The sequence below is a fragment of the Harpia harpyja genome, chromosome 3 (genome assembly GCF_026419915.1).
Source record: "Harpia harpyja isolate bHarHar1 chromosome 3, bHarHar1 primary haplotype, whole genome shotgun sequence".
NCBI classification, from domain to species: Eukaryota; Metazoa; Chordata; class Aves; order Accipitriformes; family Accipitridae; genus Harpia; species Harpia harpyja.
This window is the reverse complement of record NC_068942.1, coordinates 6,002,735-6,020,700: the sequence shown is the minus strand read 5'-3', so window position 1 is coordinate 6,020,700 and position 17,966 is coordinate 6,002,735. Positions and strand designations below refer to the sequence as shown.

General features: G+C 36.4%; 1 protein-coding gene across 6 annotated transcripts in view; it reads left to right on the top strand.

The window, feature by feature from the left end:
* LOC128139185 (zinc finger and BTB domain-containing protein 24-like) overlaps window positions 1-17,966 on the top strand; it is an 85,625-nt gene that overhangs the window by 30,342 nt on the left and 37,317 nt on the right. For 4 of the 6 annotated variants that reach the window (XM_052781238.1, XM_052781241.1, XM_052781236.1 and 1 more), the window contains exons 16-21: window positions 2,727-2,838; window positions 3,269-3,339; window positions 9,675-9,776; window positions 15,228-15,434; window positions 16,388-16,506; window positions 17,486-17,698. In XM_052781238.1, the coding sequence (XP_052637198.1) occupies window positions 2,727-2,838; window positions 3,269-3,339; window positions 9,675-9,776; window positions 15,228-15,434; window positions 16,388-16,506; window positions 17,486-17,698 (824 nt within the window). The remainder of the gene's footprint in view (window positions 1-2,726; window positions 2,839-3,268; window positions 3,340-9,674; window positions 9,777-15,227; window positions 15,435-16,387; window positions 16,507-17,485; window positions 17,699-17,966) is intronic. The other 2 variants (XM_052781237.1, XM_052781240.1) reach the window with 2 other exon arrangements.

Below are 17,966 nucleotides of genomic sequence, written 5' to 3'. Positions count from 1 at the left end.
ATTGTATTTCCATGCCTCATCTTTGCTTCCCAGACATTTCAAGCATATTGAAATGTTCATGAACCTGATTTCTGGGACACACTGCATTGTCCTTTCTTACAACCACAAAAAGCACCTTATTCATGTAGTTGGCATGCAGTAATGTACTGTTAATACAGTGTACTAAATAACAGCAGGAGTCAAGCTCTAGCCTTTTCTGCAGGGAGAGGACTGAGGTGGGAGAGATGCTTTCAGAATTACATTAACTTTCTCTTCACTTCTCAGAATTTAACAAATTAGTGAATTCATTGGGTAAAAGAAAAGGTTGTCTCATCATCCCTGAAAGGCTTTATTCTAGATCAGACACTTTGGGAATAGATAATTCTTCATGGGAACCATGTTGAAAACTGGTCAATAGTGACTGCCCCACTTTTTTTCTTTTGGGAAAGGAAGCCTCCATAGCAGAGGCTTTCAAATTAAGACCTCTCTAGGGCTTTCAAATTATGTGCTTCCTTCCTGCAATGTACACCTTTCTGCCATTCCCACTAGCTCTCAAAACCTAGCTCTCAATTACTTGTTCTAATCTGAACAATCTATTTTATACTCTTGGTAGTCATCTCTTCCACGCAATCACCTTCTGTTTCTCTAGTCTGATAGATGGCAGATTCTTTAAAGCATAAGCTTAAGTCTTTCCTAGAACTTAGAGAGGTCCTTCACGAAACTTAAATTTTGTGCTCACAACCCTGATGGTGTCTCTGTTTGAACTAACACTGTTATAGTCCTTATATCACATAGCAAAAAAGACTGCTTTCTTAATTACAACCCATTTGGCCCTACGTATAAGTAGATTTCAGGCTTGGAAGATAAATACAAGATTCCCATTTTTAATGTATTTGAGATGATAATGAGTCTATACCCTAATTTTATCCCTGGAGCTGTATCAGGCTTTCATATGAATCAATGACAACTTATTTTTCTTCAAAGTTTCATTCACTGGTGGGAGGAAATGAATTAACATACTTTAAATGATAAAGCATATATTTTTACTGTCTTGGCTTGAAACAAGTCATGCGCAAATTGAATACAAGTCATACTATTTGTAGCCTATCATAACAAATCGAAGTGAAATATAATAGTAGCATAGAGATTTTCTTAACAGACTTCCAGTTGCATTTAAACAGGACATTGGAAGAACATTGTTCTTTCAACCAGAATCAGCTGAGCTACTTACAAATCTGCTCCATTAGCAAGCTAGCTTATTTCTTGTTAATACCAGTAGCAGCTATTCTCAGCTTAGCCACTTAGAACTTTGCTAATTTAATATCCATTATTCTAAAGGCTTATAGGTCGCTTGCTCAATTTGATCAAGTAATACTGAAATCCTTCATCGGATGAAACAATATTGAATCCTTTGAGTGAGAAACACATGTGTTGGTACCCAAGGAAGAAAGAATGGTTAGTTATAGTATAGTAATTGTGATTCTTCTGGATGTTCTGCATATGATAATCCTGTAATTAAAGCTGCTTCACTTCAGTTCAGTGTCATCTGGACTCTGAATAATGAAGTAAATTAATGCTCTTTGGCATTGCTGCTTCTCATAATACTGGGAGAAAACACAAACGTGGGAAAGTGCGTGCCTGGGCCACCAGGCAAAGCCACTGAAAACTCTCACAACTTTTTTGCAGAATACTGAGACAGAATTATGTAAAGATGAGTTTACAAACTACATTTTTTAAAAATTCCCTTCTCTCAACCTCCCTTTTTCAAAAATAAATTTAATAGAAAGTATTGGTTTAAAATACAAAACATTCACACAAAATTATCATCTGCTTCAGATCAACACCAATGTTCCTAACAGTTAAGTAACATGTTTCTCACAGTTCAAATTTAGATAAAAATACATTTTATGTTAGTTGATGATAGTGATCACGTGAGATATGGGAGGAACAAGTATGAGTAAAGTGAGGTGAAAGAGACTAGATGGTAATGTCTGCTATAGGTTTTGGCTAAAAGTGTAGCTTTTTGCTTATGGATATGTTTCCTTGAATTTAGCTATTTTGTTTCATCTTATTCTTTTTTTTTTTTTTTTCATTTGGGCAATTGTGTTAACTCTTTATTTGATTTCCACTAATTTCTGTTGCTTAAATAATAATGTAGTTGTGGAGTTTACATTTTCACAGCATTCTGACTCATTACTTTGTAAGCTATTCCCTGAACTAGTCTAAACTGGCATAACTCCACTAATGGAAATGGATTTCAGCTACGCAGCCATATAACATAAATCTATTTGCCAAAGTAAATAAGTCAGTAGAGTTCCTAGTAGGAGCAGCATATTCTTTATTTCTGTCAACCAGCTGTAGTAGTAAAGGTATGTACATTCTTTATATTTTTATTTGAATCTTTTTCATTTGTTTCTTCATAGTTTTCCTTGTACACATACAAACAAAATAAATGCCAGAGTAATGCAAGATATATGGAAATATAAGACAAATACTTTCAGTGCTGTCTCCCCTTATAGTCTTCATCATAACCTTCCCATATCCCAGACTCAGTTTATTAGGTGCTTGAAATTGAAAGCAAAGCTCTAAAACCTTAGAAAGCAACAGTATAATAACATTTCAGTATTATATATGGCTTTAAAAAGAAGTAAGAAAGTTGTCTATCATTTATTAAATAATTTTCCTAACTCAACTTTGATCTTATACAGATGCATAAAACTCATTACTGTTGTGTACTTGTACTGCAGGAGCCTGTGTACTACGCAGGACATACTTAGCAAATAGGGATGAAATTAATTCTAAGATTTTGAAAAGACTAACAGATGAAGCCTTAGAAAAGAAAGAAGATGAAGAAGCAAGGTAAAATATTCCAAATATCTGAACATATAAAATGAGCACAAGAAAATTCTAGCCTTTGTGTTAAAGGTGTCGGTGCATTTATCAACACAAATGTACTAAAACAGTACACTAAGACTAGTTGTGATGTGTAGGAAGCCAGCCAATATGTGTTAACTTTGCGGAATATCTCATTTAGATCAGTAAATATGATGGCAGAAGATTCTTTTGCTAAATGCATTTTCATTAGCTTTTCATTAGTCCAGCTTTTTGATTCAATGAGACAATAACATTTTAGATGATAAAATATATATGATTTTTATTTCGTACAACTCAAATTATATTTCAATTCCCAACAGTATATTTCCACATCTTTACTTTACATTTAATATATCTGCAACTTTCTCCAGTAGCATTTATATAAGTCTTAAGATGAATAACCTTTTACTTACAGAAAAGAAATGCAAGAAATACTGACATCAGAGGAAGACCAATCTCTAGAGGCTGCTGAGGAGAAAGGTGAAAGTGTGTCTCATTTGACTTCTGTTTTATCTAATTATGTGTTTCAAATCATTTAACATCTTGGTTTTTATGCAGATTTTACAGTTTTTACAGTTTTTATTTTATTTTATTTTTTTAATTTATTTTTACATTCAGCGTCTAGAAAAATGACTTTATATTACTATCTTTGGTTCCTTCACTGATTCAGGCACTCATTTCTATGTGTCATTCTTTATGGATGTTACAGAATAGAGACATGTATTAAATCAGGCAGCACAGTTACGGTTTTCAATAAATCCGAAGGACAGGACTCTCTATCTCCTCTAGTAACTTTTCTAAAAGTGGGTTATTAACTGTATTGAAACTTCCTACTCATCAAAAAATCTGTATCCCCTCACAAGTTAGAAAACATTGTTAGAACTTTAGCCAACAGCTAATAAGAAAATCGCAAAACTGTCTGATTTTCTGTTCTTCCTTCAAGAAGCTCAACCTGAAGCAATTAAAGGGGAATGGAAATTATTTCAGGAGTGGCTCTCTTAACATGCATTAAGAATTGCTGAATCTGGTAGCAACATACATTATGAATTACTGAATCCAAGTCGCCCAGCAGATGTGAGGCTGAGGCAGCTCCATGTCCCCAGGACCATGCAGTAATGAGTCTGAGCATGTATTCCCATTTCCCCTTTCATCCTTTTCTTACTCTTTTATCCATGCTAGTTCCTCCTCAATCCACTTTGATCCCTCCTTCTCCTTGCCTTTGGTCCTTCTCAGAAATGCCTTATAATATTATAAATGGCATAATCCCAAACTGCTTTTCCTGGCATCCCCTAATGAATCTCATACCCTGTAGGCAGAAATCCCCCCTCAGCCAGGGAGAGCCTCTCTGGTTGACTCATCTCAATAGATCTCACACCCAGACAATGCCTTCATCATCCTTTTTTAATGACCCTGAGGGGAGCCAAGTCAAGGTTATGTTTGTTCTGATTAGGTTATTGGGGTTCCCCCACCTGTCATTGTTCCTCCTCTTCTTTGTGCTTATGGAGATTAGCCTTTAATAACATAACCTAACAACATAAAAAATAATGGAATTATGTGTATTACATGAAGTTTCCCCTCTAATAACAATATTAATAAAACATTTTGAGTAAAGACTTTCTTATGTTGCTTCTTTCTGTATTGACAAAACCACATTATTTTTTGTTTAGCCACTCTTTATTTCCTGTAAAGATCCTACTTTTATACCAGAATTGTGCTATACTTTGTTTCCAGCAATTAAAATATAATTGTCCTGGGCAGGAGTGAATAATCTGTGAGGAGTGAGATTTTGGGGGCAGGCCAGCTGTCACAAATAGGCTGGATTTTTGCAACTCAGACAATTCTGTTAGTTGGGTTGAGGTTTAGAATTAATTCCAGTTAGTTTCAATGTTTTTGAACCTCAACAGTCAAAAAAGTTGCAGGGTTGTAATTTCCTTTTTGCCGCCTTTAATCACTGCCTACTTTCTTAGAAGAATGTTGCTGTCTGATTTGGATCTGCTGTCAAGATGAAGTACCATGCACAAGTATCTGTCTCTACATTAAGAACTAGGTTGGGGACTTTAGAGTATTTTCTTCCCCTGCTATGGGATCTCAAGGTTTTTCCATCATAGCCTAAATTATCACCTAATGCCTGGAGCTGAAATTAAAAATTGAAGCGCATGAATTCCCACTTTTTTTTTTTTTTTTTTCTCTCTCAGCTGTGGACTGCCATTACTGTCTTCCTTTCAAACATAACATACTGGTTTCTGTAGAAAAATATTATGGCCAAGCTTAAGTTCTCTATTGTCAATGTGTCTCACATACACTTTCTTTCATTATCCAGTCTAGTGTTTATTTTACATATATGTAACAAGGCCTAAGTCATAAAGGTTGTATAAGATAGACTGAATATGATAACATGCTTTTAATTTTTAATTAGGTAACATTTCACCTACTCTCTGAAAAAAATACTCTAGCTTTGTAGGGTTCTTTAAATGACATATAAACTTTAAAAAAATTCTACATTATAACTCTTTATAGTTTCTAATAAAACACATAGCTCTTCTCCGAAGTGAATGACTTCTGAAGTATTAAATAGAAAGGGTTCTACACAGATACTCTATTACCTCTGTCTCAGACAACAAAGTTCATCTTAGTTTTGAATATCTAACTCATTTTGATCTGAGTACATCAAAACAACAATTATTAATGATAGAAGTAATAATGTCTTACACACACTTGTGCTCTTAACACGTGATAAGTCCTTGTTCAGAGAAAATCATGTTTTCCTACGCCTACGTTTGATTTCAATAATCAAATACTGACTCACCAAAACACTTCAGTCATGCTGCTCTTAGCCTGACATCTGTTTTATTTCACATGTAGTGCCATCAGCACATTGACTGCAGCTTTTCTCCCATGTGACATGTCTTTACAAAAATATAAATGAATGATATGTTCACAGTTTGGGTTTTTTTAATATAGAAGTTATGGTATAAAAATGAAAGCTCAGAAAAATACTCTAGAGCCCTAATTGTGCTCTTTTGATGTCTCATATATCATATCGCATGGGAATGGTTCAAAGAGGCACCAGGGGAGGTTTAGACTGGACATGAGGAAGCATTTCTTTTCAGAGAGGGTGGTCAAACACTGGAACAGGCTTCCTAGACAGGTGGTCGATGCCCCATGTCTGTCAGTGTTTAAGAGGCATTTGGATAATGCCCTTAATAACATGCTTTAACTTTTGGTCAGCCCTGAAGTGGTCAGGCAGTTGGACTAGATGATCGTTGTAGGTCCGTTCCGACTGAAATCGTCTATTCTATTCTATTCTATTCTATTCTATTCTATATAAATAAATGTGCATTTCAATAATTGCAATTTTTGTAACCTCAGTGGGACATTGAAGTAACTGGGATTGCTTCAGGACTGAACATATTCAAATTTATTGTATTTTTTGTGTTTCAAAGGAAAAAATGGTTCCAGTAATGAGCAAGGTACTTACACATGTCTTAACGAGAGTGAAAGTAAATGGAGAAGGAGAATTTGGGTCAATTTAACAAATGTATTTAAGTGGGTTAGGAAGCTAGGTTCAATGCTGAAAATGTCTGTTGAAGGTACACAAAACAATTTATGTGGTAACTCTTGCTTGTAGTGTCTAGCTGAAAATTACAGCCCCACATCTTTTTTCATGTCACAATTATTCTAAGCTTAAATTATTTTGAGGAATTTCTTACTGTATTTAAGCATTTTTGCAGCAGCTTTGCATGAGTATGGATTTATTTATACTAGGAGACAGCTATATGAATTCATGAGCATATATTTCAGGCATTGTAGAAGAGTTATACAGCTTCAGGTAGATCTGTGAGTTCATTCCAATCTTCCTGAAGTAAAACTTGGCATGTCACGTTTCAGCAATAAAATATCCCATACAATTAGTCTTATCCACCAAAGCAAACAGTTGTCATGGTTTAAGACTTTTATTTTCTGTACTTTATTTGTCAGCCCTGCTTTTCTGCCACAGATTACCCCCTTCTTACAGCAAACTCAACTGGAGCATATGTATGCCTATGCCTCAGTAGCTCAGGGTGGTGTGTTAGTAGAACCCCATTTTCACTGATGTCTCTTCTGCTACTCTTGCTATTTGGGCAGAAGCTCTTGCAAGAAATAAATGGGTAGCTGGAGCTGATAATTCCAGCCATTGCCTCCCGTGACTATCCTTCACAGCTGTCAATATCATTATTTGTTATGAACTCTTTAATATTGATACTAACACTCCCTTCCTCATATTACAGATGGTGGAGGGTTGAATCCATCTCTTCAACTTTTATTTTATGTTCTTGCTTTTTTATTTTTATCATCGTGTTAAACTCAGTAAGATATTTTAAACAGCAAAAAAAAAAAAAAAAAAAAAAAATTAAACCTGTGCATGTTAGGACATTTCCTCTTTAGTCTTTTGTCCTGGTTTCAGCTGGGATAGAGTTAACTGTCTTCCTAGTAGCTGGTACAGTGCTATGTTTTGAGTTCAGTATGCGAAGAATGTTGATAACACTGATGTCTTCAGTTGTTGCTCAGTAGTGTTTAGACTAATGTCAAGGATTTTTCAGCTTCTCATGCCCAGCCAGCGAGAAAGCTGGAGGGGCACAAGAAGTTGGCACAGGACACAGCCAGGGCACCTGACCCAAACTGGCCAACGGGCTATTCTATACCATGGGACGTCCCATCCAGTATAGGAGCGGGGAAGTGGGGGCGAGGAATCGCCGCTCGGGGACTGGCTGGGTGTCGGTCGGCGGGTGGTGAGCAATTGCACTGCGCATCATTTGTACATTCCAATCCTTTCATTATTGCTGTTGTCATTTTATTAGTGTTATCATTATCATTATTAGTTTCTTCTTTTCTGTTCTATTAAACCTTTCTTATCTCAACCCACGGGTTTTGCTTCTTTTCCCGATTTTCTCCCCCATCCCACTGGGTGGGGGGGAGTGAGTGAGCGGCTGCGTGGTGTTTAGATGCTGGCTGGGGTTAAACCACGACATCTTTGAAGAGAAATGCTTTTTGGAATCAACTGTAATTATAACATTTAGCAGGCAGTTGGTGTGTGCTTAGTCCTACAGCCTCTAAATATATTTGGAGATAAATATAACCAATAAAAACTTTGTTTTTCTTGGCTGGCTTGCATCCTGATTTGGTTTTTTTCTACCTCTAACTGGAGGCTTTTCAGTGAGAGAGTTTGAACAAGGACAGTTTATTATTCTGCAGTCAAGGGATAGCAAATTACTTGTACCACAAACTTCAAAGCAAGCTGTAGTGATATTAACCTCACAGTTTGTTCAGTCTTTGAGCAAAGTTGCATGATCTTCAAAGCCATTTTCTGCCCTCCTTCATAAGCCAGGTATGATAATTACATTTTAACACCTGTAATCACAGCATTTTAGGCAGAGAAATTTCAAAATTTGAAACAGAAAGGTTATGAACAACTTTCTCAATTAGATCTCAAGTACCTTCAGTTCTTAAATTCTTTTGTCTCTCATTCAGAGAAATAAAGGCTAAGGGGTATTGGTTTAGTACAGCTATGCATTCCTTCTCAGAAAAAAAGAACAAAAGCTATGATTAGAGCTATCAGCATCTCTGAAAGCTCTTGTCACTTTCTGAATATCTACAAGAAAAAGGACATCTTCTTAATTTACTTTGTTTAATGTCTGTCCATCTGTCTTCCTTGACCCTATCCGGCACCAGTCTTGTAAATGAAATCTCTTAAGTGTTTAGACACACTGTAAAAATTTAGACATGATTAGCTTCTATGCCACACCTATTTCCATTGAAGTCTCTAGGACTGTCTGTGATTAAGTTATGTATGCATGTGAGAATTTGCATGTTGACAGCCTTAACAAAGTGTCTTCCATTTTGCACATATTTTTCTGCATGTCTTTTTCTTCTCTGTGTATGTTATGGACTCTTGATTTATTTATTACAGAGCATCAAAACTCATTTTGCTTGACTGCATTCCTGTATATATCGAAAGGAAATGAAGAACTAGAATAAGTGAAGAATTTTCTCAATTTGACACATGCTAAAGTTTGTGGGTTTTTATCTGCTAACCATATAAGAAGATGCTTGTTTATGAGATAAAGTTTCCTGATTCTGCATAAATCAGAAATTCAATGCTTCCAACCTGTTTTTCATGATGTTTGTGGTTTCTTTGCCAAAAAAGAGATGTACCTGAAAACAAATGCTGTAATTTCAGATTTTAAAATATATTCTTGTTTAATATGATTTGAGGTTTGGGTAATCATAACTTGAGACGTACTAGTGGTGTTTTATTACTCTAACAGTGGTCTAAGGGCATAAGCAAAAAAAGGCTTGTAGGAAAAAGTAATATTCTTTATTGACCAACGGATACAGTTGGAAAAATTACACCAGCCCTCAGGTGCACAAGCCCTTCTTCAGGTCAGAAGCACTTCTGCCCAATAGGAGCTGTTCTGTAGAACACAAAGTGCGCTCTTTTGCAAGGTCTTGTTTTTGAGCATAGTTTGAGCACAGAACACATAGATTATAATGAAAAATATTCTTATGTAAAAGCACTGAATTAAATAAAGTACTTCTCCACTTTATTGACAGTCATGTGGCATCTGACAGATGGTCTGCCTTTCCCCATAGATCAGGTAGCTGATTTTAAAATGTTTTGGTCAGTGTGTAATACCTGATCATTAGAGTAATTAACTCCTTTTTTGCAGGTGATCAAATAAAAGTTTTGCAGTGTGATCCAAAAATATCTTTATTTCTATAGTGTCTTCATCACCCCTCAATGGCTTGGTTAAAGTTACTAATGATTTCATTTGTGCCAACAGAATTTGAAGACAATGATGAGCAGCTCCCACCTGAAACTGAACAAATGCCCCAGAAACAGTCCACTGACTCTGCAGGTTATAAGGAAGAATCTAAACCTACAGGTTGGCCTTGCAGCACATATAATCTCTCTTACTTGGCTAGTATCCTTTTGTGCAAGCTTTTACTATATTTGAAAATTGGCTGTAAATGTCATTACTTACCTTACCTTTTTTCTTTTGAAGAAGTTTATAATGGAATAGTCAGGTTCAAGTTATTTAAACACTTATAAATGCAATTAAAGGCATGTTGTCATTTCCTGTTAAAAATAATGCACCAGGTATTTGCACTTGGAAAAACAACAAAATCCCACTAATGCCTCTACTGCCTAAATACCAAATTAATAAATGTGTACAGAGATCTATGGAAATATCAAATAAGGTGAGCATTGCTGAAATTCCAGGTTGAGATAACCTCTTGTATTCAGAAATGGGTGAGCACTCTTTACAGGATGAAGTGATGAGGGAAGGAAATCAGAGGGAAAAAAACTTTAGAAAGTCACTCTCATGGATTGTGACCCCCAAAAAAAGAAGAAGTAGAAAGAAGAAAATACCCGGAAAAAATAGGGAAAAAACCCCCAGGAAATAATCAAATCACAGTATTCACAAACATCTACATGTGATTTTAACAAACCCTGGTTCTACAGAGCATTTTTAAAATTAATGTTATACCCACATTAATCAGAAATTACTAGACCATTCCCTGTGGCAAGGGATCTTGGGAAAAATGGGAATGGATGAATTTTAACTTTGGATGTGAATGATCAAAATATGTCCTGTATTTTCCTTAGTCATCCATTGTCCTACTAATAGTTGCTAGATTTCACACGGAGTCATGTTTTCTTCTTTTTGGTATAAGGTAAAATTCGGCAGCACAGGGAACTCCATAGAACCATAAGCTAATGAAAAGATATACAAAATCCTATAGTAGCCTTCTCTCAAAAAGCATTTTGAAGGCAACTCATGTTTAATGGAGACAGTCTGCTTTAGTTTTTAAAATATACATTTTAGCTTTTATGTACTAGAATTTTTAGAATATGTTGAAGTGCAAAAGAGAAATAAATCCAACATAAAACATCTTATTTTAAATAGCAAGTTGCTAAATACCCACATTTTTATGCGTTGGAAAGAATCAACTCAATCTGTAAACCAAACTGGTTTTTTTCCCCAAACCATAAATCAGTACACACAATATAAGTTTGCCTACTAAGTACATTTCACTGTAACATGCTGAAAATTATTTGGCAGCATATATTTATAAGTAAGTAATGAAAAGTCTGTATAAGCAAACGACATGTTTCAAAAAGACAAATGAAAATACGTTCATAATGAAATACATTTCAGTTCCAAGGAATGGAAGTGTCACTATTATCCTACATTTTGCCTTTCTGTTTATTTTGATAGTTTAATGAAGAAGACATGCTGGCTTCTGGTGTCTCTGTCTCAGCTTTGGCAGGGTTTGAGAGGGGAGGAAAGAAGGATTTTTTCATCTTTTTTGTTGCTGAATATGGACTGAGGCCAGGACAATACTAGCAGAACACTGGAAAAAAGCTATTAAAGCCTTTCCTTCCCCAGCAACTCACTTGGAGAGCGTGGGGGCAGAAGGCCTTTGAGGATTGTGTGTCTCTATGGTAACTCTGCTCAGTAAAGGCAAAGGAGGCACAGAGCAAAAGAATATGAGAGATTGCCATATAGGCATTCCCTGTGAAAGCTCCAGATTTAGGGCTGGGGAGGATTGTTTCCTATCACCTCTGTGATAAGGAAAAGAAATTAAGAACAGCACTGTTGGATAGACCACCACCTCCTCTGAAGGAAACTTGTTTGCTCTTTTAGATCCATTTATTTTTAAACCATTACTGTCATTTCAAGTATTTTTCTTGACCATGTTTCTTATTTCTTTAAAAATATCTTCTTACTGTACATCACCTCTGCAAGCAGAATTATTATAACTTATATTTAATGGCAATGGTACAACTGCCTTACTTTAAAGTATTTTCAGTATTTTTGGCCGCTGAGGCCCAGTTTGAAACAAACCAAATGCCAGGGAGGCAACATTTTTGTCATAATAAGGTTCAAATACCTAAACCAAAACCAAACAATGTTTGGGTTTTCCAGTTTTTGGGTTGTCCCTTTTCCCTACAAATGTAATCCTTTCTTCTTTTGTTACTTCTCCCCACTTTCCAGGGGAAAGTTTCTGCAGTTCACTTAGGCCTGTGTAATCTATTTAAAAGCTCCATAAGTATGCAATAATTGCTGCTGGATAAGTTTACTTAAGCAAGAAAAATCTCAGATAGAGGTAATCTGATGGAATTATGTGCCTAGAGTAGAGGATCAAAGCTGGAACACATGCTGGTCCAGCATTTGCTAAATACAGCCTATCAAGAGAGGTATAACATGAATTGTAAGTGTTTCTGAGGTTAAGGTTCATATGGGAAGCACTCTATTGAGTGGATTTGTTACCATGTTCAATATTCTGTCTCAGATGATGTCAAATATTTATTTAAATCCATTATTCTGGATAGCCTGTATATTTCCAAAGTTTCATGACCTACTCAGAACGGAATGTTTTTTAAAGAGCAGGACTATAAAAGATGATCTGTTGAAGGCTAGATCCAGACAGCACGCATTACCATCTTCTATACTTTATTGCTTTGAATAGGACTGTGGTTCACAAGGCAGCACATGTGATTTCTACAGTGTCAATGTGCCAGGGATAACACGTGCAAAAAGCAGTTAGTGTAACCTAGTTATTAATGTATCCTTTGCTTATATTCTTAAAATATGTGTTCCTAATGGAATCATCATTACATAATGCATTAAGCTGCCCAGATTGAAGCAGGTTTTACCTGACTACATCTCCATCTCATTTGGAATACATCACTGCATAATGCAACATAATTAATTGTACCATTTACACAACATCTTTTAATGTACATAAAAGGGAAGGTATTTTCATGTTCCTATTTAGAATCATGGCAAGAGACAGAAATGTCATTGCAGGGGATAACTAATGGAATGACCCATATAGAATAAATGTGTAATTTAGTAAAATGCAAATGTTTATAAACATTTTCAAGAAAAAAATTGCTTTCCAATTCAGGATTAGACTATTTGAAATCTGCAAGGTGTTTCTGCTTAATGATATGCCCTTTTGCAGTTTTGGTTTATGTTTGGACTAATAATCATTCAAACAGGGGGAAGGTTAGCCACTGAGGTGTCAATCTAACAGTTGTGTTGTTCAAAGCTGTAAAGAAAAGAGGGGAAATGCATTAAGTATTCTTTGTTATAAAAGATCACAGAAATACTTGCCGAAATGCTTATTCGTTAAGCTATTATTTAGAAGTGGCTCAATTAAAATAAAGTTTAGCAGTTCATCTTGGGGACAGCATGTCAGGACACCGCGAGGGCCAACTGCTCCCAAAGGAACAGGGAGCTGGCAGCGCAGTGCGGTAACATGGCCGTCAGGAGCTGGGCAGCTCTGGCCCTGGGCACTGGGCACCTCCCTGGGGACAGGGCCGAGCTGAGGCCGAGCTGGGATGCCGGCCCGCGGGTGGGCCCAGCTTGGCAGAGCCCATGGCCGAGCGTGGGGAGCTGGAGACTGGCCCTGCTGCAGCACGGCTGGGGCAGGGTCTGACAGCCCCCGGGGCTGACATGGCGTCCCGGGCCTGGGCAAGGACAGCCCAGCCAGGCCTGGGGGTGCCCTCAGGGCCCTGAGCCAGCATATGAATTGCCATAGAGGGCCTGATTTATTTCAAATTTCAGTTTATCATATATAGAGTAGAGGTAAATGGGGGTATTGAGAGAATAAAAGTTTCAGCCTCATAAGCGGAAGAATAGAATTCTCAAAAGCACCTAAGTATCTAGAAATTGACTATATTTCTAGAGGACTACACATTAAGACCCAGACCCATAAGGAGATGTAGACACTGCAGTGCCCCAAACTACCATACTAACTTTTAAGTGCCTGGCTTCATATATGGAGTTAAGGGTTGTAGAAATAGGCACAACAAGTAGCAAACTAGCAAGGGGCCAGCCTTAGTGAGCCATGAAGGAAGGGCAAGAGGAGGCATGTATTTGAAACCCTGCATCTTTTTAAATTTGGCCAATGACAAAAGAACGGGAGTCCCTAACTACCTCTCTGGCAATTAACTCACTGGAGGGAGGGCACGGGCTTGCTTTCTTCTAGAAGACAGTAGTGGCACTGACCTTTGATATAATAGCTTCATAGGTAGCTTAGCCATCCAAGTCAGAAAAATTTGTTAGACGTGTTCCTTGTCCTGCAGGCGCTCACATATCCCACCTGCTATTGACACTTCCAGGCGATGCGTTAGTTGGTAGCATGTTAGACAAAAGTTAGGCAGCATCTCTACTCTGACCATTCTGTTTAGTCTTGTTTCCTGCCAAATGTTACCAGTACCTAATCACTGAAATCCAGCTACATTGTACTTGGTAATAGTGTTTTTTGATCTGGCTCTATTTTGGAAAATTAAATGTGGCATTTGTGGATTTCTTCAACAATCCACAAGAGAAGACTCAGAGATATTCAGTTCTGGGAGGAAATACTAGTTTTCTTAAAGAAGGAAATTGTAACAGGGCAATCTAACTCTTCATGAGCCAGAAAAATTGTTTGGATTTTTCAGGCTGGGGCAAACTCGAATGTTACAATGCTGCAATTTCAGTGAGCATTGGCCTGCTTAATGCCAGGGAATAACCATAAAACACTGTTTTTTTAATGTTTTGGGGTTTTGTATTTTCAAGAAAATCATCAAAGCTTTTAACATACAAGGCATTATGTAAGGCTTTCATTTTTAGTAATACCTGTCCTTTTTATGTTTAGGAAGTTATATAAGGAAAAATAGTAGTAATGGTCCTTTTTTGTAAAAAGCGGTAAAAGCTCATTGGAATAGACTGAACCTGTTGTTGCTTGTGTCAAAATCTGTTCCTGCTCTTTCAAACTCAAAACAAGACAGAAACAACAAGAGGAGGGGAAAATTATAGCAAAGTAGAAAATCACTCCATCCGCTGTTCAAGCTCTTTCTTGCAGCTTCATTTCTGGCAAGAGACAAACACAGCATACACTGTAAGTCCCATCAAACTTACAGTAGTATCACACCATTTAAGTCATTGCTCTCAACTGCTTTTCTGTCTGTTAGCTGAAGGCACTGATATCAGACTTATTAAACAGAACACAAACGAAAAATGATACGAAAAAGAAGAAAATCCGGGTTGAAAATTACATGAGTGCAGGGAATGGGAATAGCAGTGACAATACCACATTGCTGCTGCCAGAGACTGTTCGTGATTTAGTAAGGACAAGGTGATGGTTTCATCTAGGCACCTCTGTATCTTCTTCTAGCTGAGACAGAACTTTGTCTCAGGACTTTCAGGGCCTAACAATATCTATTTGAGGAATATAATATTTGAGGAAAATAAGAATAATCCTAAAGCATAATGATGATTTTTAAATGCAAAATATTTTAGAGGAGCATTGCCTTCTATATCCTATTTGTTTTTCAGAAATCGTACTACCTGAGTTTGCAGAAGATGATTTTCCAGATATACCAGAAATGGAAATAATTAAAAGGAAGATTGACCTTTTCATGCATGACTGGCAAACAGTGGAGTCAGAAATCAAGCAGTCACCTCTAGTTCAGGTTGTTGTTTTAGAGATTGCTGAGCAAACTCCAGAAAGTCTGCTTAATCAGACTGTGCTGGTTATGGAAAGTAAGTAATACTGTTTATGTGATTTACACTTAACTTACCAAGAGGGATTTTGGAGGGCTTGTATGATGAATATATTGGGGGGGTAGGTTATACTTAGCTCTGCATTACTCACATGAAGTGGAAAAAGGACATGCTGTGTTCTGTGGGTGAGCTGAAAAGCACTCTAGCAGCCTATAAGACATAGGAAGAGTGGGGAATGTATATATTTGAAAAAAATTATATATGGCTATACAAATATGTACATAATAGCTCCCTAACAGTGCATTTCCAAAGTTACTTGCTCTATCTGTTCATGTCAGGATACTGGTTTGAGACATGTACAGATAACAAAGGTTCACTAATGTACAATATTCATTGAAGTCAAGGAGACTTTCAGGGTGTGTAATAATCTAATCTAACCACCTGCATAGATTGTGTTTCAAGACTGAATTTTTACAGTATTGATATTTTTTTGGCAAATTACCTTTCTTCACTTGTGTGCTCAAATCTCTAACAATTTTGAGTACTGGATAAAAGTATTAATACTACATTTTTCCTATCATTACTACAATACAAGTGTTTTATTAACCAAAACATCTATTGTGCTAGCTTTACAATCAAATAAAATTTGACTGATGATCTCCCCCAATGAACAGTAGGAAAAAACCTGTTGCAAACAGTAATGGCACTATCTGCGTGTGTTTGTATAATAGTTTTGTATTACAAGTTCCCACTGAAAATACTAATTTACTTCAACCAAAAAGCAACCAGTAGAATTTCCATTTTTGGAGGAAGCAATATATTAATTCCTACATCCGGGGAGAACATTTTGTTCTATAAGTAGGAGAAATGCAACATACAGTTGGCATGATTTGCTTTCACATATGTGCTTACTTTTATGGACAAAGAGAATATATTCTGGCATGGCCAAATGAAAAATACTGAAACAGAAAAAAAATAATTAACCTTTTCAGAGCCTTTTAAATATCATGGTTGGGAATTATCTGCTGAAGACTTAGATGAGGAAGCAGAAGATCTGGCTGCTGAAGGGGAAGATGAAGAAGTTGAAGAAGAGGAAAATGAAAATGAAGAGGTAAGCATGCTTGCTTTGTCTATTTATGCTTTTAACTCATTTATTTTCAGTTTGAACATAACCCCAGAGAAGTCAGATTTTGCACCCGATTTTGTATGATCCAGTTTTAGCCTTCTTACAGAATAAATATCAGCATATGCTTCAAGAACACTTTTGCTGTATTCCTATGTTCTAGCTGACAGTAGTTTTACTCCAGCGAGAAGCATAAATACCCCATGCTAATAGAAAGAATGAATGTACCTTGTTTTACCAGATCGCAAAGAGGGGTTTTATTAAAGAAAAAAATGTGAACTTTGATTTGTCAGCTAATGATTCTGTGAGCAATCATGTAAACATCAGAAGATGCAGAGTCCTGATGGGCAATCCTCTGTTTCATCTCAGCTATTGATAATTTTCAAAGATCCACTTTAACGAAATTAAAAGCGTAGCTTCGCCTTTCTTTTATTTTCATCCTATATTGGAAGATTCCCATCCCCCAATTTGACAGTACAGGATATCCATATACTGTACTGGAGCAGTATTGGATAGATTTTTTAGAAATTAATTTTGTTGGATGAGTAATCTGACTGCATAATACCAGCTCTCATTGCCTTTTCTGAAGAGGTCTACTTCTGCACATTTAGAAGCAACAGAAAGTGAGTTTCAGGATCACAGCAGGAAAAGTTTCTATCATAGGTACTTCTAGCCTAATTTTGGTCTTCAATAGGTAACTATGATATTATCATTTCAAATTTAAAATGGTCATTCTTTTCTCAATAATTCTCTCACTAGATTGGACAGTTTGTTTCCTGACTCTGAATCTAAAAAGTGTGTATTTTCATAGACTTACATTCAGTTTACAAACTGTCTTGAGAATACCATGCTCATTCAATGCTCAGTTGATGTATTTGACATTTCTTAATCTGATCTACTTGATCTACTTAATCTAAGTGAACTACTGAACTCAAATAGTTTTTGAAAATTTTCATAATATTTTCAGGATGAAGAAAAAACTAAGGAAAATAAAAGGCACATGGGAGACACAAAACACTTTTGTCCAGTCAGTCTGAAAGAAAACTTTGTCCTTTACCCAGGACGCTATGAACATGCAGCTAAATATCAAGAAAAGATGTATTACTTTTCAACTTCTGAGTACAGAGATAAATTTTTGAAGAACCCTGAGGAGTATGTGGCTCACAATGAACCAATACAAGTGAGAATCTTCAAAATTGTTTAAAGCAGATAATAACAGATTAAAATCACTGTTTTCCATTCCCATTTATAATTGTTTGTTATTGCTAATTTTTTCTAGGTAACAATATATCAGGCAAGTCCTTGAAACAAATACAACACATTGCTTCCCTAGTGACTTTTTAGTGTACACATTGAATTAATGATGCAAATAAAGCAGAAAAGAGAGGAAGATTATAAAGGCTTACAATAATCCTAAAATGTGGTTAATGAATCACACATATTGGGGT